Genomic DNA, 24,236 nt, shown 5'->3' on the forward strand with positions numbered 1-24,236 from the left:
GCCCGTGCGCTCGGCCCCGCGCGGGGCCCCTGCTCGTCTGCGCGCTGCGCCCAGCCAGCCTCGCCGGCGGAGCGGCTCCGTGGGCGCCCCCGGCCGCCTGGTCCCCGCGGCCCGAGAGGCGGCCTGGCTCCCGTCACGTGTCGGTGCCCGAGGCCGAGACCGAAGGAAACACGCGCTTCACTCCTTCTCCCACCGCCATACTGTATTTTATACCAAATCTCATTTTTATTCCAACATTTTACTCCCGCTCGGTGAGTACCTTCTCAGTGGCCTTCTTGTCCTCTTCTTCTTTTTTTTTTGTCCTTTTTTTTTGTTTTTGTTTTTTTTTGGGTTTTTTTTTCTTCTTTTTTTTTTTCTTCCACTTCTTTGATTATTGTTTGTATTTGGGAAAGCTGGAGGAGCATGGTTTTGAGCCTTTTCCTGAATCCAAGTTTTTCTAGCATGCGATGGTTCGGTAGACGAGGCGCTGTGTCCGGGAGTCCGTGGCGGCCGTGCCCGCGGGAGCGACTCCCACCGAAAGATGCAACTGGTTTTATGGAAAAAGAGATGTGAAGTGTGGTGCCTATTTTTTTCCTTTGTAAAATATTTAAAAAGCATGTTTCTAACTCTTTTTTTTTCTTTTTTTGCATACTCTTTTTCTGATAAGATTTTTGGATAGGTGAGATTTTACGCAGTGTTTACAAGTTTGTGGTTTTGCGATACAGGTACAAACCACTGAGCAGAGACGTTTATTTTCTAATTTTTTTCGGTGCCCTTTTTGGAGCCGGTGAGAGCAAATTCGTTTTTTTTCCCTCCTGTTTTTTGATACCCATTGATAACATGAAACTTTTCTTGCAGCTGGTTACTGGGATTATTTTTAAGCAAAATACTTTTTTCTCCTATAAATTAACGATGACTTTTGCACATTTGACTTTTTTTAAAAAAACCGAGATAATTTTATGATAGATATCCTGATATCTATATCTATATTATCCTTTCTTCCTTCCCCTCCCCTCCCCGTAAATCAATTTTCAAATAATGGCAGTGGAAGGTTTTTCTGGAAAAAAACAAACAAACAAAAAAAAAATGAAGTGCGGTTTGGTTTCCTTGTCAACGGAGGATGAAGTGAACAGCTGAGCAGCTTGCAGAGAGCAGGTACTGGGTCCCCTTGGAGGCGTTTCCCGGGTTTGCAATGGCAACGCTGGTCCTGGTGAGGAAGTGTGTGTGTGTCTGTGTGTCTGTCTGTGTGTGTGCCGGCGCCCGCGGTGCGGACGGCTGTGCGGGGCGCTGGGGAAAGTCCCCTGCTCCCCGATCGTTTTTTTGGATGTGCGCAAAATACAGCCCCGCCTTGGCTGCGCCCAGGTCGTGTCGGCGGCTGGCGGCGTCTGCGCCGCGGGCGGGCGGCGGCCGGGGACGCGGCGCCCACGGGCCCTGTAAGTTCTCCGAGGGGCCACTCGCAGAGCCCGAGGGGCGGCCCCACGGAGCGCCCGGGAGATGGGGAGGCGCTGGCCGCGGACCACGCGGGCCGGGAGCTGGAGACCTTCCCGGACCCCTGAGGATGGCGCCAGCCCCCGCGCATGCAACTCCGGCTCCTGCGCTGCGCCCGGAGTCAACAACGCAGTAGGTGTTTCCCCGCCGGGGTGCTCCTTCCGAAGGGTTTTGCTGTCTCAGTGGCGCTGTCTTTGGATCGTGCCTTGCCTTGGTGTTTGGCTTGGTTTTAAGGGCTTGCGGACATCTTCTGGGGAAGTGGGGAGGACACTTAACTCTCCATGGTGGGCACCTGGGCATCACGTTGAGGACGAAACCGTTCGTTTCCGTTAATGAGGCTACAGCCCCAAGGTACAAAATAGCCCTTTACTTGAGTGTTAAAGGGGCAGCGTTTTCCCTTTTTTTTTTTGACCACCTGACGGTGGTTCCAAAGGTTTTCACCCTGACAGCCGGGCGCAGGGGTTGGTGATGGTGGTGATTTTGCGCGTTGGTAGCGTTACAATACGTGTCGAATGTTTTCTGTGGAGTTTGTGATGTTTTCTAATTGTCCTGTGACTTGCTTCCAGTATAACCTACCACTACTTTTTGGAGATGAACCAGTTGGTAATAGAAAGCCTTTTTTGTACTGAGCATAGTGACAGAATCTGCTGGAAAACTTGCTGTCCAAACATTTCTTGTCATACTTCAAATCTTAAAACCTGGATGGTACCTGTAATTTAAATGATTTGATTTTGAAGCTTTGATTTTCTTTCTTTTCCTTAAATGAAAAGTTCAGCCTTCAATGTATCGTGTGTATGTGATTTGGAGTCTGTTAAAATGAATAGAAAGCAAATGGAATAACTTTTTACCTCAGATTAAGTTTTCTTCTAGGCTATCTATAGACATAAAAACGAATTCCAACACACAGGAGGGCCGGTGACAAACGGGTTAATAACACGCTCTGGCGTTTTCCAGCCTGTAACCTCACTCTAGAATGCAAAGCTTTATGCCTGTAGTATTTCTTTACTCTTTGTGTTAATAGAGAGAGGAGTGCAAATGACTGTTTATTTATAGAAGATTAAAATTTATTGTAACATCTAGAAAGTTCTGTGTATTTTTTTTTAATTCGTGGTGTGCTTTCTCATCAGAGGTCTTTGAAAGTTGCAGTGGAGTTATTTTTGTACCAGGGTAGCTTTTCTCTGTTTAGAAAGTCCTGTTGCATCTACATGAGGAAGATAGTTTAGGTCCTATATGCCGAGCAGCAGACTTGGTATCCTAATAGGACACAGTTCTGAGATTTGACTCAGATACTGTTACTCAACTTCACATTGTGAGTTTTGTGTGCAGCAGTGAGCACATTGCTACAGTGTTGTCTGTCTTGTAGTTTAAACAGCTAACAGAAACATGTAAAGAGCCGCTTGCAACATTCTGGTTTTTCTAAATCATTTTTACCATAACAATGTGTGAAAATAGAAATGCTCATTATTTAAAAAATGCAAGATATTGCCCATGTGTAATAGTTCATTGCAGGTTGTATGCTATGTAAATCATTTAGTTCCTTGAAAAGAGACTGACTGAAAAAGAAAAAACAAACAAAAAAAACTTGAGTAATCAAACCAGAGTTTTGCTTGAGGACCAGTTGCTGCCTTAAGGTGGGGGTGCTGTGTCTTAAGATGGGGGCACAACTGGAGCTGTACTGTATGATGTCCCCAAATGAGGCTGAAAGGTAATGGGGCAGAAGATGTTCATAGGGTTTTAACATGGGAACAAATACTTAGTTGTGCTTTCAATTCTATAAATAAGGATCCTAGTAAGAAGCTGTCGTCATCTTAGGTTTTCACTTAATATTCATTGTTCAGTGTATTAATGCTTTTGGCAAATTCCTATATATTGCATCCAAATTTTTGAAATTTTCTCCTCCACGCATCATCTTGGGGAATCTGCAACTCTTTAAACAGGTCACCTATTAGGCTTTTTGGTTTAAAATCTGTGAATGTAGTATCCTAGAGTTAGCACCGCCTACTGGTTTGTCATGGAAAATAACATTGTACGTTCATTCAGCAAGCAACCCATCCGTATTCTGAACAACTTCATCATGCAAATAATTTTCAACTGCATACAGAGAGAGAGAGAGAGAGAGAGAGAGAGAGAAATCAAATGTTGCAAGGACAGAGGGGTCTGGGAGGTGAAGTTGGGGGGTGGGGGGTGGTGATGAGGGAAAGAAAACATAAATGAAATTGGGTATTGGACCACTAACTGATCAAATAAAATGCCTCAAATATTTTATTTAATCAAGTATTTTATTATGTGAATTTCAACAAAGAAATCATCACAAACTTAAAGCAACCTGTTAAATATCCCAGAACTTTTCTATGGGATGCCAGAATTTGGACATTTTGAAAAATCCTGGATTACTAAATTAATTTCCCAGTTTCTATCCCAATTTTGAACAGAGTAAAAAAAGAAAACCCTAGTTGGAGTTCTGTCCCGAGTGTGTGGTCTGTCCAAGAATTTTTAAATGAAGAAATTTTCATCGTGAAAAGTAAACATTTAATCATGTCATATATATATATATATATATATATATATATATATATATGAGAGAGAGAGAGAGAGAGAGAGAGAGAGAGAGAGAGAGAGAGAGAGAGAGAGATATGACCTCCTTACCTGGTTATAAGCAAGCAGCACACTGATTTATATCTTGCTCTGCATGAAGCAGTCAAATGGTGATGTTATATATAAGGGGGGAACTTTCCAACCCATATTTGTAAAGGCACTCTGTCATATTCTTAACTATAGAAGATGGATTGCCTGTTAAAAAAATACAGTGGGTTTATTTTCTTGAAGTTTTACAAAAGGCAAGTGGTTAGAAGAGCTGTATTTATGCAAACTCGTGACACCTTTGGACTATAAAAATAATGGGCTAGAAAAATAATGCACATACATTTGATAGACCAAAAAAATGTTCCTAGCTAAGATAATTCTGTGCTATATCGATAACTGTTTCCTGAGTAAAATAGTCATTGTTTTGAAAGCAGCTAGTGGGAAATACATGGAAGGGTTCCTAAGTCTGTTACCCCCATGAGCATCCCTGAGCCAGGGCGGCCCTGCTTAACTTACTCTCGCTGAAACTCTGGGCAACTAATTACACTGTGCGTCACATCAGGTAAAGCTCGGTGGAAGTGGAAGAGAAGTGAGGGTGGTATTTAGAATTGTTTGCATGATGAGAAGGAAATTGAGGAAAACATTTTTAATTACAGTTTAATTAATTGATTCTCCTCTCTGACTTTGAAAACTTTTTATTTTTTAGTGGTGATGAACAGTGACTTTAAAACATGCTGTTATTATTTTTTTCCACTTATTTGATCGCATTGCCGTTAAGCAAATCCTATTTTGTGTATATATGAAAAAATTGAGGGATTAATGGATTTTTATGCAAACCACTTATGGACCTCTAGAAAGTAATCAAGAACAAATTAAAAAAAAAAACCACTTATTTGATGTTATTGTTATTATTTTTATATTTCTTATTGTTTCATTATTATAATTTGCTACTTCTAGTGACTTGCAGAAATGCTTTTATAATTCCATTTTCATAATTAGTATGGTTTTTTTAAATTAACAGATTTCTCTCAGTAGTTGACAGTGATAAGATAAACTTTCCCACTTGTGACAAGGAGAACAGTTCATTTCGCTACACCAGGTTTTTGAGATCAGTAATTGTTAAATGAAATGTAAGTAATAGGTGATTTCTGAATGTACCTAAAGCTAGTTACACATTTAGCAAGTGTTATATAAGTATAGCATTTGTCATCACTATTCTTTTTACTATTAAATTTTGACCTGTGGAATACATATATCTAACCCAGCTATTGGCAACTTTTCATAGTTTTGCTTATTCTCATAGCTTTTCAGTTTTCAAGAAAATATTGGGGAATGTTTTCGTTGTTGGTGGTGGTTTGCTTTGTTAGACGTATGTTACATTGCAAACTTACACTGTGGAAAATTGATTTTGTGTTTTTCTAATTCTCCCATAAATTGAAAGATTTTGTCTGTCTGTTTTGCATTAGCTTGCTGTTTCTCTGGATCTGAATCCTGGAAAACATAGAGCTGTTGATTTGTTTTTTTCTAAGCACTCCTAGTCACAAGCAGAGCAGTGGGGACAACCTGAGTTAATGTTTAGGGTTAAATGCCTTCTGGCCTGACCTTGGAGACCCCTCAGCTGGGGTCAAGGCTGAGAGACTGATTTCTTGGGTCATGTAGGAATCGAAAAGGAGAGAACTAGTGAGAACATGGGACCCCTGTCCTGTTTTCTGAAAGATGCATTGGGCTGCATCGTTCAGCACCCTCACTCTAAAGAAAAACTAGAGGTTTGCATAAACGTGTTTCACAAAATTGCATTTAGTTCATCATATTCTCTCTGCTTAGAATGCTGTCGTTGAATAGTTTGTCTAAACTTGAACAGTCGAAATTAATTGCATTCTTACATAACCCATGTGTTTGGAGAAAATATTTATACACATTCTGAGAGCCATATGCTAACTCAAAACAGGAGCACCCTATTTTTGAGTCCGTTTGGAAATTGTTAACTGGCTGGAGAAGGGAAAAGCTAATTTCTCATGAATTCTTGGCGAGAGGGAAAGAAAAGGAGGACGAACCGTTTATCGATGGGCCAAGTAAATACGCATCTGTCGTTCTTCGCTCCATGAATAGGTGGTATCATCATTATTTTATGTGTTTGAGGAAACTGGGACTTGGAGAGATATGTAATATGCTCAACGCTCTACAGATAGTCCAGAGACGAGGGACAGGAATGTGTGAATCCACACGTCGTGTGCCTCCGTTTGTAGAGTGACGTTGCATTTGTGCAGAGGAAATTGTCCGTTCAGTTGTTTCGCTTCATGTAAAATAATGTCTCTCTCTTCATTCTTGGTCCGTTATTTAAAGTGACTATTTGGGCAGGTTTCCCTAATGAGTGTTGTGGCCACAAAGGACAGGAAATGGCACCATTTACACAGAAACTCTCACTGGTCTTGACAGAGAGGTTGGCTCCTGTGCCATCACAGCTCCCCAGGACTCCAGGGCTTCTGAAGAGAGCCCCACTTGTGGAGATGGGTGAGGGGCCTCCGGGGCGCGGTGGTTGGTGAAGGACACCGTGCGGTGTCTGCAGTGGCTTTTGCAGAGGCCCTGGGCAAAGCGCTCACCAAATACTCGCCTCCTGAGTACAAAACGCGGTCCACTCGGGAAGGTTTTGCAGGGTGACATGGAAAGTTAGGCTTGTGACAAGGAACACACTGAACAGCCCATGCTTGTGTCTCCCAGCATCTCTATAAATATAGGTGGCTCCCTGTCTCCCTGCATCTCACTGTCAGCATCATCTCCACTTTGGGGTCTCGCCATTACACATACTTGGGCGTGACACTTTTTTCAAGCTCGTGTTATCTGTTTGTCAATATAGCACGAAACACATCTAACCGCGAGCTGTTATCTTAGGGTGCTGTTTCTAAAGGCCTCTTCAGATGCGCGAAAACGTATTCCTTTATTAAATAGTTGCCTCGCGACTTGAAAAAGGGGATATTTTTCAACAAAGGTTGGGAAACATAAACTGCAGTGGAGGCAGTGGGAGTGAACATGATGAAATGGATTTCCGAGACAGTAGGAGATCTGCACGTCCGTACAGTCAGTGGGTGTGGGGGGCCAAGGTGGGGGCGCTATGAAATGCGGCCTTTGAGTTTGGGAATCTGGATATCTGGAAAAAGAGCGGTATAAAACACCACGAGAGAGAATCAAAATATGTAGAGGAGAGCCTGGTGTGGCGGGGATGGGGTGGGGTGGGAGAATGGCTCCGTTTGGGACAGATCACTAATTTGAAACTCTGTCATTCTCTCCTGGATGAGATGACTGATACGCAGTAGAAGCCAGGAAGAGATATTAGGAAGTCGCCTGCATTAAAACTTTCCAAGCCAGTCACTCATCTAAAGGCAAACAAAATTGGGGAGACACCTGCCTTTTTCGGAGTGGGTGTCAAAGGAGAGAAAGAGAAGGGTAGCCACTGAGTGTCATTTTCTGGAGCAAATCTCAGGATGTTCTGAGAAGGTTGTGGTGGTCAGGAGCTGCACAAGGAGAGGTTGGTCTCCTTTTAGAAGAGGAAGGAAGAATTCATTACTGGGTCAGCCCTGTGCTGGGGGGCATTTGGGGTACATGCCACCGATGAGGACCCTGCCTGCAGGGCGCTTGCCATCTGATGCTGACTTGAGTCTCCTCGGATAAGTGCGAGGTCGTGGGTTGGGGTGAGCTGCATGGGGCAGGAACTTGCGGATGTAGCAGAGAATATGCAAGAAGCCTCTGAAAAGATTCTAGCGCCATAAGGGGAAACCTGGCAAAAGTAACAACCGTTCGTTGTCATGGGAGTCAACAGTTTCATCCCTTTCTCCAGCAACATGTGAGAGCCTGTGATCTGAATGGGACAAGCACAGAATCGAGGTTCAGCTGATTCGGAGATTAGCAAGGTGTGCTCAGCGGGAAACGAAAGCTGGGCTTTCTGGAGAGAGTGAGTGTTGTAGGGAAGAGGGGCCGTCGGCTGCTGGGACTGGGGAGGGGGCCAGGGCGGTGCCTGGTGGTGGGTGAGCCAGGAACAGGTGAGATGCGAAAGCCCGGAGGTCACGATGAAAACTCACAGCAAACTCGCTGTTTTTTTTTTAAAGATTTTTATTGGGGAATTGGGGGAAGGGGAACAGACAAGTTGCTGTCGTTTTGGTCTTCAGTCTAGTTGTGGAGGGCGTTGCTTCACTGGCCCAATTTGGCACCATCATTGTGCTCTTCCCAGGTGAGGCACATCAGTCGCCAGCTTCTGGACGGCCGCTCACGCTGGCTGCTGGCTACACACGGTAGCCCATGGCAACCCACTGCCACAGGGGCTGCAGCCTATACTGTCGCCGGCGACTCATGGCAGCCCAGCTCCAGGTTGAGCTGTTGTTCAGCATCTTAGCTGTAGAGGGCAGTGTCACTGGCCCTCATATGTGGGATCCGAACCGGGGCCCTCTGGCGTCCCAAGCCAGCTCTTAACCAACGTGCCACTCTGCCGGCCCCAAGCTCGCTGTTTTAATGGAACGAGAGAGATACAAAGATGGGTGGCTTTGGTCCGAGGAGAACATTGTATTTCCAGATTTTGAAAGTGGAGCAGACTGGAGCGATGAACACGTCTTAGAGTTTGGGAAGGCGTGTGGCCGCCGCGGCTGGTGCTGAGAAGCTGGCATTGTGAGGAGAGGCTGGGTGTACAAATGTAATTTAGAGAAGCTTTCACATGCTTTTCTAAGTCCATATGGGATGACAGGGGGAAAGGTGGAAAGGAGGACATGAAAGCATATGCTAAAGTATCCGCGACATTCCTGGAGGTTTAGGGTTACCTGGCAGGTAGCAGCCGCTGTCCCTGCCTCTCCTGGGGCTGCGGTGACTGTCCCCTTTCCATTTATACATCATCCCCCAGACCAGACTGACTTCTAAATGCATAGTCGTCTAGCGCCCCATCTTCGTCACACCCCGCCAGGGTATGTCATTACTCTGGTAACACGGGGGAGTACACAGGTTCAAACACACAGCTTGTCAATGCCTTCATCTAGCACTGTGCTGCAAGATGCCAGAGACCCCAGTTCCCGTCCTTCTCGGAGTTGTCTGTGGTGCTTCTGCTCTGGGCGTGAAGGTGAGAATCCCAACACTGTGTGTTCAGTCCGCAACTATATGTTGGGATTCTCCTCTGTCTAAGTCACTGAGTTGTTTGAAAACCAAGCAAGGCACTGGACCTGTTTTCATGAACTGATAGTCTGCACAGGGAAGGAAAAGACACCTGTGAAAAGTGACAATGGGTAACGCTTTCAGAGGTCAGGAAAGTAGAGATGATTATTTAGGGTTATTTAGATTATTAAGGCACTTGAAAATTTTGGAATGCAATGCCTCTCTTTGCAAGTGACGTGAGAGGTCCTCAGGTTGGGGGACTTGACAGCAGTCTCTTTGTATTGCATTCCAAAGTCAGGAGTACAAGGTCAGACAATTAAGTTTGCGAACTCATCCTAGAAAAAGGGCTACACACCTCATTGCTGATTATCACTATAGTCACCTTCAAAGTCCTCCCCTTGGGAAGCTATGCAATGATGCCAGGGCCTAGTCTACCCTTCAAAGCAATTTTGGAACTCTTTTTCTGGAAGGGCCATCAGAGCTGTAATCATATTACCCTAGATGTCCTGAATGTCATCAAAATGTCTTCCTTTCAACATTTCCTTTATCTTTAGGTAAAGAAAGAAGTCATTGTGGGCCAGATCAGGTGAGTAGGGAGAGTGTTCCAACACAGTTATTTGTTTCCCGGCTAAAAACTCCCTCACAGACAGTGTCGTGTGAGCTGGTGCATTGTCGTGATGCAAGAGCCATGAATTGCTGGCAAAAATTCAGGTCGTCTAACTTTTTCACGCAGCGTTTTCAGCACTTCCAAATAGTAAACTTGGTTAATTGTTTGTCCAGTTGGTACAAATTCATAATGAGTAACCCCTCTGGTATCAGAAAAGGGTAGCAATGTTGTTGCAACAAGTTCACGAACTTAACTGTCAGACCTCATATATGAGAGCAGACGGGGGACGTGTGTAGCAGGAAAACTAAAGGGGCCAAGAGGAGGACAAAAGCAACAAGATTTAGAGAGGGCCATCTCGAAGAAAACTGAGAGATGAGCAGGAATGATAACTTTTGGAGGGAAAAAAAGAGGTACAACAGTAAAAAGGTACAATTAATACAACTGTGTGACTTTGTATTCATACCCGCGTTATGCCCTAAAATAGAGACCGTTGTTTGGGAAAGTCAATTTTGTTTTGGAATATATTGAGATTACTCAAAATTTCAAATGAAAATATTTTGTTAGAAACTCTTAAATACTATAAAAACATAAAATGAGTTCAGAGATATTTTTGCTTTTAGATTTTTTTGGGGGGATGGACAATGATATACAACTGTCCCCTCTTATCTGCTGGCGACACATTCTAAGGTGCCCAGTGAATGCCTGAAAACATGGATAATACTGAACCCTATATATATATATACACTATGCTTTTTCTCTACATACCTACCTGTCATAAAGTTTAATTTATAAATTGGACCCAGTGATAGATTAACAATAATAACTAAGAATAAAACAGAACAGTGATAACAATACACTGGAATAGAAGCTCTGTGGAGGACTTTGGGGCTGTTATGAAGTACAATAAAGGTGACTTGAACAAGCACTGTGATACTGCGACAGGCTGCATGATAACTAGGACCCCAACTCATGTCCGGTGATCAGACAGGTGACTTTCCTGAGCAGACACAATGGGGACACGCTGAACAAGAGCTGATGACTCATGGCTTGGGAGGGATGGCGTGAGCAGGCCGCCATATGCAATGTTAAGTCTTCTAGAAGACACATTAAAAAAGTAAGCAGAATCTGGTGAAATTCATTTTCATAATGTTTTATATAACGCAGTCTATCAAAAATGATCCTTGCAACATGTCATCATTATAAAATTATTTTTTAAAATAATCCACTTTTTTTGTACTAAGTCTTTGAAATCGGGTCTGTATTTGATGGTTATGGCAGGACTCGCTAGCTTTGAAGTGCTCAGTGGCCACCCGGGCTGATGGCTACCACATAGGGTAACACAGGTCCAGGTGGATGGGTCAGAAGTCTCGGGACGATGTCACAGTTTTAAATTCTTTGAAGCATCTTGTTCCTTCCTAGAAATTAGCCGAGAAATATCTCTAAAGTGCTCTCTGATTGTCTCTGTTTTAGCTTTCACTTTTTATTAAGACTCTAAATCGACATCCAGTGAAGTTCATCTTTTGCTAAAATGTGATCCCAAAACTTGATCAGTTGGCTGAAAAATATTAATACTTATTCAATAAGTATTTCTTGAAAATGTGCTTTTTCATCATTCTCTGTATGATGAGAATGGAGATTTCAGTGTAGAACAGGCACGCTGTGATAAATCCCATGAGAGCTAAAAATAAAGTTCAAGGTTAAGTTGGTGCCTTATTTTGTATTAAATCAGAGGGTTAATGTCCCTGTGTAATTCCACTCACAAAATATGACTCATTATAAAGAAAGTCAAACCGCTTTTGAATGAGTATGTTTAGAATGACACATTCATGGAAGGAAAGACCTCAAGTTTTAGAATATTAAACAATTTGTGTCGTCTCCAAGATTAAAGCGATTTCGTATCTTTGGTTAAAACTTGGGAACATCAAGAATTTGATGGGGGGGGCCGGCCGAGTGGCGCGATGGTTAAGAACTCGCTTGGGATGCCAGAGGGCCCCGGTTCGGATCCCACATATGAGGGCCAGTGACACTGCCCTCCGCAGCTGAGATGCTGAACAACAGCTCAACCTGGAGCTGGGCTGCCATGAGTCGCCGGCGACGGCGTGGGCTGCAGTCCCTGTGGCAGTGGGTTGCCATGGGCTACCGTGTGTAGCCAGCAGCCAGCGTGAGCGGCCAGCAGCCGCAGTGAGCGGCCGTCCAGAAGCCGGCGACTGATCTGCCTCGCCAGAGAAGAGCGCAATGATGGTGCCAACTTGGGCCAGTGAAGCAACATCCTCCACAACTAGACTGAAGAACAAAACGACAGCAACTTGTCTGTTCCCCTTCCCCCAACTCCCCAGAACTGTTCCCATCCCCCCAATTCCCCAATAAAAATCTTTAAAAAAAAAAAAAAGAATTTGATGGGGGATTATGAGCACTGAAGTTTGATCCATCATCTCTTATCATTTGGTGGTTCCAGAGCTAAGCATGTGTAGGCGTTTCCAAGGTGTGTCTGTGTGCGCGCGAGGGGACTGTTACCTGTGAGTGTGAGTGAAGGGGCAGGGGAGGGAATTAATTACTTATAAACAGCCTTATGAAATGCTGTTAGGCATCTAGTTGCCACAGAAAATCAGTTTCTCTTTTTCTTTTCACACATTTGATACCATGTGTCTGTCCCAAAAAGATGCATGAATACATTTAATATAAATAAACTTTACTCCGAGATCAATTTTCTGGTTCTGATGCCCGTGAAGAGAGCTGGAAATACTCAAAGCATGTTAATTCCAGATTTTAGATTCCAGGTTTTTGACCGAATGTGCCTCAGTTTTGATTCAGGTGTAGAGCTGTAAAACCAATTCATTTCAAAATCTTAATGAACCAAACATCCATCTTTTTTCTCCCTTCATGTCAAAAAAGTTATGAACTTGGTACCATGACTAATCTAGTGAGCTTGGCATTGGTCTATCAGATCTTCAGATCGGGATTATTCCTTAGTTCCTTTGGATCTTAGTTCCTTTTAGTCTGGTAAAGGGGATGCCGTTTGCTGTATCTAGCAGATATTGAAATTCCATCATCTCAGATTAGGTTTACAGCACGCCTGGGAGACAAGACCGTTTTGGGTTCATAACAAGTGAAAGTCAACTAGCCTAGTGGATTTCCTACACTGGAAGGAGCGGGAAGATATGGAATTTTATTCATTCTCAAAATCCAAATTTTTTATTTTACATTTAAGGAGATGACTTTTCTCCAAATAACTGAATTGATGCAGTGTTCTAAATAAATGCATGCCTTTTTAAAAATGAAATGAAAATGCCAAAGAATGCTCAAAAAGGTCTTAAAAGGAAACACTTGGATGCTGAAATTTTAATCACTTCTAGTGAGGTGATTCAAAATTACACATCCTCCTTCATTCATGTTATCTGATAAATATATAGTCTTTCAATTTTTGATTAAGTAAATAATTATATAACAATAAACACTTGTAATTATATAATGCATTGTATAATTTATATAGCTTATATATAATCACATGCATATAAATGTATCATATTTATTACAAATAGTCAAAATTTTCCACTTAACTATATTATATTAACTATTATTCACAACATAATTTTAGTGGTTATATAGCATTTCATTGTAGTGATGTGCTTTGCTGTACCCCATTGCTGATATTTTAGCTGGTTCTTTCTTTGAATTGTTATTTTAAATAATGTGTATTTCCATACTTACCAGCGTTTTGTATTTGTTTTATTCCAGTGTTGTAGCATTATCTACACTTTAAATTTACATGAATCCACACATTTTTTGGTTATATTTTTGGTGAAAACACAAGCCTAGTTCTTCACCCAGTGTTCAAACAAGGAGTTGGTCTTCTTACCCAGTATTGGTAGGAAAACTGATTGGGGGGGACTTACAGATGCTATAAAAAACATAAAATCGTGCCTAAGTACAGTGTGAGCTACTGAAGGTGTTTCGGGAGCAGCTTTTACAGACCTGTAATGACGACTTTGAACCTAAGCACAAGGAAACAGGCTATGTAATTGCATTTTGTAGAACACTTTTCTTGCATAGGCAATGGCATTTCGAACATTTCATTTAAACAACCGCCAAACGTTTTAAAATTGAAGTTGACTGTGTTCAATGATTTCTTAATATTTTCACCACGTATGTGAGCACTGACTTCTGAGCACAGCATTACGTAGGATAGGGGCAGAGACATCAGTACTTTGTGCAGTTGTAAATTAATTATTTCCAACAGCGCAACCAAGGACTAGTCATCTCTGCAAAGAAACAAAATGGAAATGAGAAGGATGCGTGTGGCATCTACCATTCATCACTCGGGTGAACAGGGTTTCTTACCTGTCGTAAGGAGCGTGCCTGGTGCTGTGAACTTTGTAGAGAAGGGAAGGTGTACACGCATTGCATTATGTGCATAGCCTCCTGCATCTCGGGGTGACTAGAGCTTGCTGAAAAGAACCATTTGGTGTCCTGTGTGTTTTTGTTTGCTTGTTTGTTTGCTTTGTCTGTTGTGTGACTCACAACAGAATTCTGGAAAGTGCAGGAAGAATGTGATAATCTTCCCAGCAGATTTTTCTAAACTCATCTTAGTAGAAGTTTTCAAATGCTTTTCTTTCATTTCTCATGGGTTAACTAGAGCTTTCTCCCATCACCTTACTGATAGCAGTAGTAAAAAATGGTGCTACTTGAAATTTAATTCCTGACCTATCTATTGCTTACTGGAGACAAGAAATTGGGACTTCCCTAGGAAGTCCACAGAAAAATTTTATGTCTCATTGTATGTCGTTTTGCTTTTTACTTGTTTTTTTTCCTAGTAATTTATTTTTATTGTATTTTATAAATTATTAGTTCGTATTTATTTTTAATTACATTTTATTGGGGCAACAATGGTTAGTAAAGTTACATAGATTTCAGGTGTGTAATTCTGTAATACATCATCTATATATCATATTGTGTGTTCACCACCCAGAGTCAGTTCTCCTTCCATCACCATATATTTGACCCTTTTACCCTCATCTACCACCCACCTCCCCCCTTACCCTCTGGTAACCACTAAACTGTTGTCTGTGTTTATGCATTTTTGTTTCTTCATTTGTCTTGTTTCTTTGTTGTTTTGAGTTTTATATACTACATATCAGTGAAATTATATGGTTCTCGACTTTTTGTGTCGGACTTAATTCTCTAGCATACTAATCTCAAGATCCATCCATGTTGTTGCAAATGGCACTGTTTCATCTTTTCTTATGGCAGAATAGTATTCCATTGTGTATATATACCACATCTTCTTTATCCAATCCTCTATTGAAGGACACTTTGGTTGTTTCCATGTCTTGGCCACTGTAAATAAAGCTGCAATGAACATAGGAGTACGTATTATCTTTACGGATAAATATTTTCAGATTTTTTAGATATAATGCAGGAGAGGGATTGCTGTGTCATATGAGGATTCTAGTCTTAATTTTTTAGGGAACCTCCACACTGCCTTCATAGCAGCTGCACCAGTCTGCTTTCCCACCCACAGTGCATGAGGGTCTTTTTAAAAAAGATCGTTCACTGCAAATTACTTGAGAAGGACTGGTATAAAACATAGCACGTTGCATGTATGCACTTTCAGTCCTTTTTAGATTACATGCCTCTTAAAAGTAGACTGTGTAATTCAGTCATTCACTAACATTCATTCATTCAGGAACATTTATCAATTGACCCAGTGTTGGTTACTGATCCACAGAATGCATGCATGAAACACTGTCCCCTTCTCCAGGGGCTCACACACTCCATCTTCAGGACCTAGTCACCCTCCAAAGGCCCCACCCACCTCCTACCATCGTCAGGTTGGGGAGTGGGATTTCACCATATGAATGGGAGTACACACACAGTCAGACCATAACACCCTTTCATTTGATGTTGGTAATTTTTTCTGGGTAACAAAATACACGCTGACACTTCGGACTGCCTTCAAAGCTGCTGACCTCAGAGAGTGTTCTCAGTACACAGGGACTGAACACTTGCTGCCTGGGCCCCAGCCAGCTCAAGTGACAGCACTGTGTAAGGTGGAAGGACCCCTTATAGCTTTTGTTTATTTCGCAGAGTGAAATAAACAAAACACGATGAGGGAGGCTGTAGGCTGGAAATCATTGCATGAAGTCCTTTCCTCTTCAAGAATTAAGCATTGATCTGTTTAAGCTTGAATTGAAGAGGATTCCAAACACATTGTAACTGGAAATGTTTTTTATTTGCATAATCCCCCTCCAGCACCTCTGCAAAGTATTAAAAAGGAGAAGCCACTGCCACTTTTTACCGGGAGGTTTTGTCTTTTCAATATTCCTTGACTTCCAATGGAGGCATGTTGCTTGAACGAACAAGAAACCTAAGTTCAATACATCTTTGAGGGTTGGTGCTGGAAATAGCAGTGCTTCTCTAAAACACTAAATTAGCAATAAAAAGAACAAAGGAAATTCCATGGTTGCAAGGCATTTATCTGTGTGAATCTGCCTTAAAAAGCATGGTCTGAGCAGGAGAAAGAAATAGCAAATTACAAGTTCGAATCAATTCTTCAAATAAATGGTGAGTATTGGGCTAGCTTGCTGGGGCTGCCGTAACACAGTACACAGACTGATGGCTAAAACAACAGAAATGAACTGGCTCACAGGTCGAAGCCACAAGTCCAAGATCAAGGCGTCGGCAGGTTTGGTTGTTTAGAGGCCTCTCTCTTGGGCTTGCAGATGGCTGCCTTCCTGCACTGTCTTCACATGGTCCTTCCTCTGTCCATCCATGGTGCCTCAATCTCTTCTTCCTCTAAGAACACCAATAATATTTGATAAGGGCCAACCCACAGGACTTCATTTTACCTTAATCCCCTCTCTCCAGGCCCCATCTCCAAATACAGTCACAGGCTGAGGTCCTGGGGGTTAGGACTTTATACATTTTTTTTTTGTCGGGGGGAGGTCACGATTTAGTCAGGTATCTATCAGTGATTGTAAGCAGTGTGGGAAGTATCAGGGGAATACATCACAATTGTGGCTTTCAAGGCGTTTGCAGTTCTGGGTGGGTCAGGGTGAAATAGCTGCGGTGTGAGTGAGTGAGTGATCTGGTCATAACTCCAGCCTTCCCCATGATATACCTAAACTCAGGTGACCTCACTTAAGTAGCTGGGAAGGTGTCCTTTATTCAGTCACTCAAAAGCTATGTGTCTTGAAGAGGGCGCTTCTCTTATCAGAAAACGTAATTATTTCATCAGGGCTACATACCTGAGACGCTGGAAACACAGGTCAGTGGGCCAGCCGGATTAAGTGTGGGGTTAATGGAATAAACAGTTAATCAGAGGACAATAAGAACGCAGGTTTTCAAGTGATGAGTTGAAGTGTCTCTAGGTGACATAACGAGTGCTTTGGGCGAGATCAGGAATCAAGACAGGGAGTCTGGCGTCACCTCCATGGAGGTGATGTGTGACAGCTGAGATGAAAGGGACAGAGAATAAGGAATTGTACATGGAAGGAGCTTCTGTTAGCACAGTTATGCCCGATGGTCGTGAGCCAAAGCGAGGCCAGCCAGAGAGGACATCGCAAGGCCTGTGGAAACTGAAGACATGACCAAGCACGAGGGGTCTGTCAAAGCGAGTTCACAAGGGGCTGTTTAAGAATTTATAACTACGTCAAATTTGTTATTAAAGCGTTACTGGGAGGGAAAGTTTTGGCCACAAAACCCTACTAGCACCTGGCGAGTGTAGATCACAGCGCCCCCTTCCCACGGCCCACAGATGCTTTCTGCGCGTGGCGATGCACACAGCTCACTCCACTCTGGGAACACGGAGGAGCCATGGGCTGCAGGAAGCTCCTTCCTGGTTTTTCAAGTGAAACCTGGCTCCAGTTTTCATGAAATCAGCCATGAAAGCTGTTTGCATGAGAGCGCTGTCTTCACCATGGGGGCCCCCCAAACCTTTCAAAGTTTGAAATTATTGTTTTCATTGTCTTAATGAAACACTCGTGTGTTTTTTTGCTTTTTTTCCTTTTTTTGTTTTTAAAGACACCCAGATGTTCTGGCTTTCTGTTGGGTATTGTAACACATTAGAGAAATGATCATGAGTTAGCCTTTTCCCCTCAAGATCTGATTAGTACTTAACCTTTTTGGACTCACTCTGGGAGCTGGAGAGCTTAATTGCATCTGGAGAAGTTTTCAGCTGGTCCGCGATCGGCCCTGTTACCTGTAGCTGTGATGGTTCCTAATCTCTCCAGAGGCTTCTCAGCACCTCGGGAACGGAGGGCCCTGGAGACGGCCTGGACTGACTTTTGAGCTCCACACTCTCTTTGCCTGAGCCTCAGTTTCCCCATCTGTAGAAAGTGGTGCTAAATTCTTTTGCCCTATCAGACTATTGGGATGATTGACAGGAAGAAACATTTTTGATCATGTTACCTCCTATAGTAGTATTATTTATGTTTCTAACTTGAAAAAATAAGGGCGTTTTAAAGCAGGAGCCACGGACAAGGGCTGAAACGGCCCCTGTGTGGTAGAAAAGGGTTCTCTGATGGGTGGTGACCAGAGAGCAGCAGCCCTTTCTAAATGTGAGTCCTAATGGGTGTAGCCACCCAGGGCCAAAAAGGTAAATAAGGAGAAAGGGGGCAATGAGTTGGCAGATGACATTGGCTGCACGGAGCGCCCGTTCCTTTGAGAGTTATGCAATGCTCTGCTTTCAGTCGGAATTGGAGGGTCTTGTGTGCACAGCCACATGCATAAATAATAATAATAATAGTAATAGTAAATGGAGACATTAGAAGGGTCCAACTAACAAATATTGCAGCTCTATCCCCTCTTCCCCCAAAAGCTGTGCATATGCGGTATTACAGGGAGGCTGTTTTTTAGGAGCTGTTGACTTTTTGGCACTCCCTGACGTCCAACAGAGTAGCATGCACTTTTCAAAAGCTCACCACTGCTGACCGAGCAGAACACTGCCGACGGCTCTTTGTGAGTTGCCTTTCATGGGCCACTTTGTGGCCCCAGCGGTAAACTCTGTGAAAGCTTTCAGATGTCAGTCTGCTGTCGCGTAAAATGCACCTCTTTCAAATCAGACAGATCTGGACTGAGAGACGCTGGCTTTGCCTCCCAGCCTCTCAAAGCTCCCTTTTGTCACCTGGAGAAGGGAGGGTGCTTCTAACTGTAATGGCTGCTGGGAGGATCGCCGTTAGTAAACTGAATCTCCACGGGACAGTGTTTTCAGGCGATGATGGCTTCCTTCTCTTCACGCAGTGGCCCTGCCATCCAATTTAGAGTTCCCTGGGAGTTAAAAAAAAAATCTCAGTGCCCTGCTCACAGCCTGAGACTCAGATTCGTGGGAATTTAATGTGGCACTTGGAACGCTGTCTGTTAGGACTGCCCCAGTTTCTCGGAAGGTGCTGATGGGGTGGGCACCAGCCCTGTAATCAAAGACCTTACACAGTAGATTGAGCTGCTGCTGTGGGCTCCATCATCTCGCCGCCCCAGCTGCGTGTGTGTGTCGCTGTGTGCCTGTGTGCGCGCCAGTGTCATGGCTGTTTCTCACTAGGCAACTGTCACGATTTGGACAATGCGCTGCTATTATAGTTTGTGTTTCTTATCTCGCGTATTTTTGGGTTGACAGCTCATATAGTGTGATTCTGAATCGATGCAGCTAATTTTCTCATGGCAAAACCCACACAAAGGCAGTTATTAAGGACGAGTGGTGACAACATCAGTGGAAGACGTGTGTATCTCTGAAGATGACAACTTTGGGTTGACAACACACACCTCTGGGTAGATATTCTGATATATTTTAAGCACGCATCTCACTCCTTTGTATGCTGTCTCCTTTTATAGCTTCAGAATTGTGTAAGCTTAATTATCAATACACATATATGTGTGTGTATATAGGCATATATGCATACGTAACTACACATGTATATGTAATTATATACATCATTAAGAAGACACAAATGTATGCATATATACATTTTCAAATGATTTATTATTTCTATAGACTCTTTATTGACGGCTGCTAAGGCTTTAGGTCTTGTGTTTAACATTCTGATAAATGTGATTGAGTGAAACATCTCTGAATGGATGATTCTCAGCAGGCTTCTTACCTCCCAGCAGGCCTGAGTGCCACTGTGAGCTGCTGCTTTCTCTGTTCGTCGCTTATCCACCAAGACAATACCTGAGTAGCCTCCATGAACTACTGGACTGTAAAAAAAGCATGCAGCCACTAGAGTCCATGCAGAAACAAGGCAACATCACCTGCCGCCCCCTCCACCCAGTGGTGCAGGGAAAGGAGGAAAGTTCATAATATACTGTGTTTTGTGTGAGTCAGTGGCAGAATCCGAGGGTCAGTCACGGGCCACCGAGAGTTGACTTTGCAGTTTGTGGAATGTTCTTTATTCCATTTTGTCTTCATGCACTGCGTTCTCTAAGGTGAGAGTTGGAGCCGTCATGCCTGTAGCAGAGGCAGGTGTACACGGATGATTAATTCACTGTGTGTCCAAACGTCGCCTCTGCAGCATAGCCGGACCTTGTCCCGGAGGTGTGCCAGGACCTGGGACATGGAGGGCACAGTCCCCGCCGTTTAGGTAGTTCTAGCGAGTCGTGGCGCTGCTGTGTGGGATGCTTCAATGTTGGTTTCTTCCTTCATGTGCTTTATCTTATCATGATAACCAGTGACCAGCACGGCTTCCTGAATACCCGCCCTGGGCCGGGTGTGCTGTAGCGATTGTGAAGTATCGACACAAGCCCTGAAAGAGTAATCTTGTAGTATCCCCATTGTAGAGATCAGGGAACTGAAAACTTGGGTCACTCGTCCATGTCACTCAGCCCGTGGCCGAGCAGTCTGTCTGGCTCTCTCTCTGCTTCACTGCTTCCTTTCTTGTTCACCGTACTATTTCATCACCATCATTTCCGCTGACTGTCCCTAAACATCACAAGGATGAGCGTTCCCACAGCCCCCGAGTCTGCTCTCTAACAGCACGTCTCGATTTGAAATGCTCCGTGACTAGCTTTCCAGCTGCAGCTTGGCCCGGGGCCTGAAATGGTCTGTGGAGTGTCTGGTTGTGTAATGACTGTAGAGCTTGGCCACCTTCTCCATCACGCTGCTGAATGGTAATGTAATTAGACCCAGTGCTTGGGTTTTGCTTCCTCCCGTTATGTTTTTATCCTCTGGTGATTGGATTACAATGTTAGTGATTAGCATGCATAGTTTTCCCAAACTTGGAGATGAGAAACTCTCCCTTCCACCAGGGAAGATGGCTGCCGGGTTAATCCACTAACCACCTGGACCTTGATCCGAAATTATATACTGATGAATGGCGATGAATTCCCGGAAATTCGGGAAGTGGCTTTGTGGGTGGACACCGAGTTGTGCTGTGATTTCATATGGCTGCGTACACATGTTTCCACGTACTTGGAAGCCCTGGGAAAATAGATTGAGAATTCTAGAAGGGAGACTCCTTGGAGCTGGAGAACCATTCGTAGGAGGGAAAAGACCTATGGAGACAGTATAGTAATAATTAAAACAGTATTGGAAACGTATGTAGTACTTGCCTATTGCCAAGTGGTGTGCTAAGCGCACTGCGTGCTTGATCATAATCACCACATCCAGTGAGCAAAGTGGGGTACAGGGAAGGTCACAGAGGGCAAAGCCAGGATTACGGCTCAGGCACTTTTAGTCCAGATGCTGTGTTCTATATTTTTTTAAGCTATACGGAGACACCGTTGACACGTAAAAGCTTATATATGTAAGGTATGCAACTTGATCTTTTGATGTGCATATATTCGATACATGTGATCATTAGGAAACAATCACCTCCATCAAACCAATGAACATATCCATCCCCCAAGATGCTGTGTTCTTAAGCATCATGAAATCTGTCCTCCAGAAAACCTCGTATAGATGTAAATTTAGTGCTGAGTATAAATTGCAGATTTAATTTCCAGGAGGATTCCTAGCACAGAGATTTATTCTGAATGTAAATTCTGAGTAAAAATTAGATTTTCCATGAATGAGAGTTTCCTGACAAATAAATGGAAGTTTAATCTATGTCCCATTGAGTTTTTTTTGACATGAGACATGCTATTCTAGCCTCCCATCCTGCCATAATGATCTTCTGTTTCTTTCTGTTTTATATTTGCAAAATTGTTTCCAGTGTGTAGGTTGATGGGATCTCCCTAACTCCTTTGTGCTCTGGGGGCAGCTGCTGTTTCCTCAGTATGTTCCTAACGAGATTAATCACAACATGGGATGAGCAGCACACAGTCACCAGCCAGTGAATCTGAGGCTGAGGATGAGCACACACATTTGCTCCCTGAAGGAGCAAGGCCATTGCATCCTGTAAATGTGGATGAGATAGCCCCAGGCTTCAGGAAACATGGCTTTAGGAGCAAGGTGTGGAGCCACAGGTGGGGACAGGTAACAGAGGCGAGGACATGCGAGAACTGCACAAACAGGACGTAGTTTTAGCATTTCACTAAAAATATACTCTGTCAATGTACAGATACATACTTGAGAAACACTCGCCTTCCCTTAAACGGGCTTTTCTTCCATTGCCTTTTCATATTTTCTAACTGTTTTATTGGCAATTTTTATCATGATGAGTTTCATAAGAGATTTAACATGTAAGAGAAATGGCATTTCAGGAGTAATTAAGTAATGAGGTAAAGTTCTCCATTTATTTCAACTTACCAAACAAATTAGATTTCTTCTAATCTCTAAAAATTGTTCTGTAGAACAAGCCTCAAGAATTATCTGTATTCTTGTTCCTTACTTCCTGGGTTATTCTCAGAATAGAGATGTAATTGGTAACTAACTGTCTTATTGTTGTGAAAACAGGTTTCTGCATACCATAAACAGTTGCTTTATGTGTAAATTAATTATTGTTTTGAAAATATGCATCAGATTCCATTTAAAGTTTCCCCACTTTTCTTGAATTTATTTCATTTGGAAGAACTCTATTACATTTTTCCTCAAAAGGAAATTGTGTATGTGTACGTGCAAGATAAAAGCAACCGCTTGAACGCTGACACAAAATACACATTAAAATCAACTTGCAAAAACTCATGTTTGTCATTTTCAAAATAAATCCCTGACGTGAATTTCCTGTTTCCCATTAATTACACTTTGAGAAGTATAATCACTGCATGTTCGCATTTGGAGTCCATCTCGGAATATGTATTCGAATGCTCAAAATTGACACACATACACAGTGGACAGTTATGTGTAGAATGATTATCGATGTGCGTGTCATAAATGGCCTCCATATGCCGTGTTAGTGGGAGAATGATTTTCTTATAAATGCACGTATGGACTTTTCGCTGATGTCATTGGAAGTTCAATGAAAAATATGTTCAACAGTTTGAATTAAAACAGCTCTGTTATTGTTCAAGTTCCCCGTTTTTATTTTTAAATCATAAACACCACCTCAGTTTTCTTTGCCTTTAGCTAATTTAGTTTGCTGTGGCTGTAGCCCACCATTGTTACCAGTTGTCATAACCCGTACCTAATATTTTAGGCCAATTATTTACGGAACATGCTAAATGAGGCCATATACAGTCGTTGCCCTTGGGTGGAAAAGATAAAGCAGGATAATCAGACCGCATGTAACTCAACTTTGAATAATGAAAATAGGTAAGCTGCATATAAGAAATTTGTATCATTTCATATGCATGAAACAGGCAGGTAGCAGAGTTGTGGGTATGTTTGTATGGTCAGACTTTATTTCTAATAATTAGATGCACTTGTATAGCTTGATACGGAAAGTGTCTTTGTGCTTTATCAAGTTTATATATACTAAGTAGAGGAAATACTATGTTTGCACCAGTCTTTATTTTGGCATAAATACAATCACACATTTACCAAAAAAAGCCCGTTTGCCAGAATCTTTCTAAAATATGCAGTCATAATTTATTTTGCCTTTTTAGCTATGTGTTAAAATGTTCCAATATAGTGAAAGAAGTAATTTCATATTCCTTACCCAGATAGTCATCACACACACATACACACACACACACACACACACACACACACACACACACACACACACATACTCACACGGCAGGAATTAACTTGAAACATTTTTATTGAATTCTATGTTAGCTCTCTTTCCAGGAAAAAAAAAAAGTGCTATGATTAACTCAGTGCTACTCGAAGAGTGGTGAGGGGGCCACAATTACTCCATCAGTGTTTGTTTTGGGTCTGCCAGGAGGTCAAAACCAAATTAGCATTTAAGAAGTTTTATAGCAAAGTGACAGAGTCATTTTTACTGATTGAGTCTGATAAACATTTTGGCTTGTCTTTTTGTATGTCATGTTTTATTTATTTTCCTAGTAATTAATTTTTATTTTAACAGTCCACAGCACATTGGGGTTAGGAGGTGGAGGGAACACTGGTCCTTGATTTGAAAATGCACTGATTTATCTGGCCCATGATTCAAAAAGTACCAAGAATAATCAAAATATGATGCAA

General features: G+C 42.6%; 1 protein-coding gene across 7 annotated transcripts in view; it reads left to right on the forward strand.

Moving 5' to 3' along the window:
- Positions 1-6: 6 nt before the first annotated feature.
- RALYL (RALY RNA binding protein like) overlaps positions 7-24,236 on the forward strand; it is a 583,573-nt gene continuing 559,343 nt past the window's right edge. For 2 of the 7 annotated variants that reach the window (XM_019651617.1, XM_019651616.1), the window contains exons 1-2: positions 164-251; positions 1,025-1,134. Coding sequence is in view for 2 of the 7 variants with exons in the window: in XM_019651615.1 (XP_019507160.1) it covers positions 1,557-1,599 (43 nt within the window). In the remaining 5 variants the exon portion in view is untranslated. Of the gene's footprint in view, positions 1,135-1,345; positions 1,600-24,236 lie in introns of those variants that run through there. The other 5 variants (XR_002125025.1, XM_019651615.1, XM_019651620.1 and 2 more) reach the window with 4 other exon arrangements.

Source organism: Hipposideros armiger, unplaced genomic scaffold, assembly GCF_001890085.2.
Source record: "Hipposideros armiger isolate ML-2016 unplaced genomic scaffold, ASM189008v1 scaffold_163, whole genome shotgun sequence".
In the NCBI taxonomy this organism is placed as follows: domain Eukaryota; kingdom Metazoa; phylum Chordata; class Mammalia; order Chiroptera; family Hipposideridae; genus Hipposideros; species Hipposideros armiger.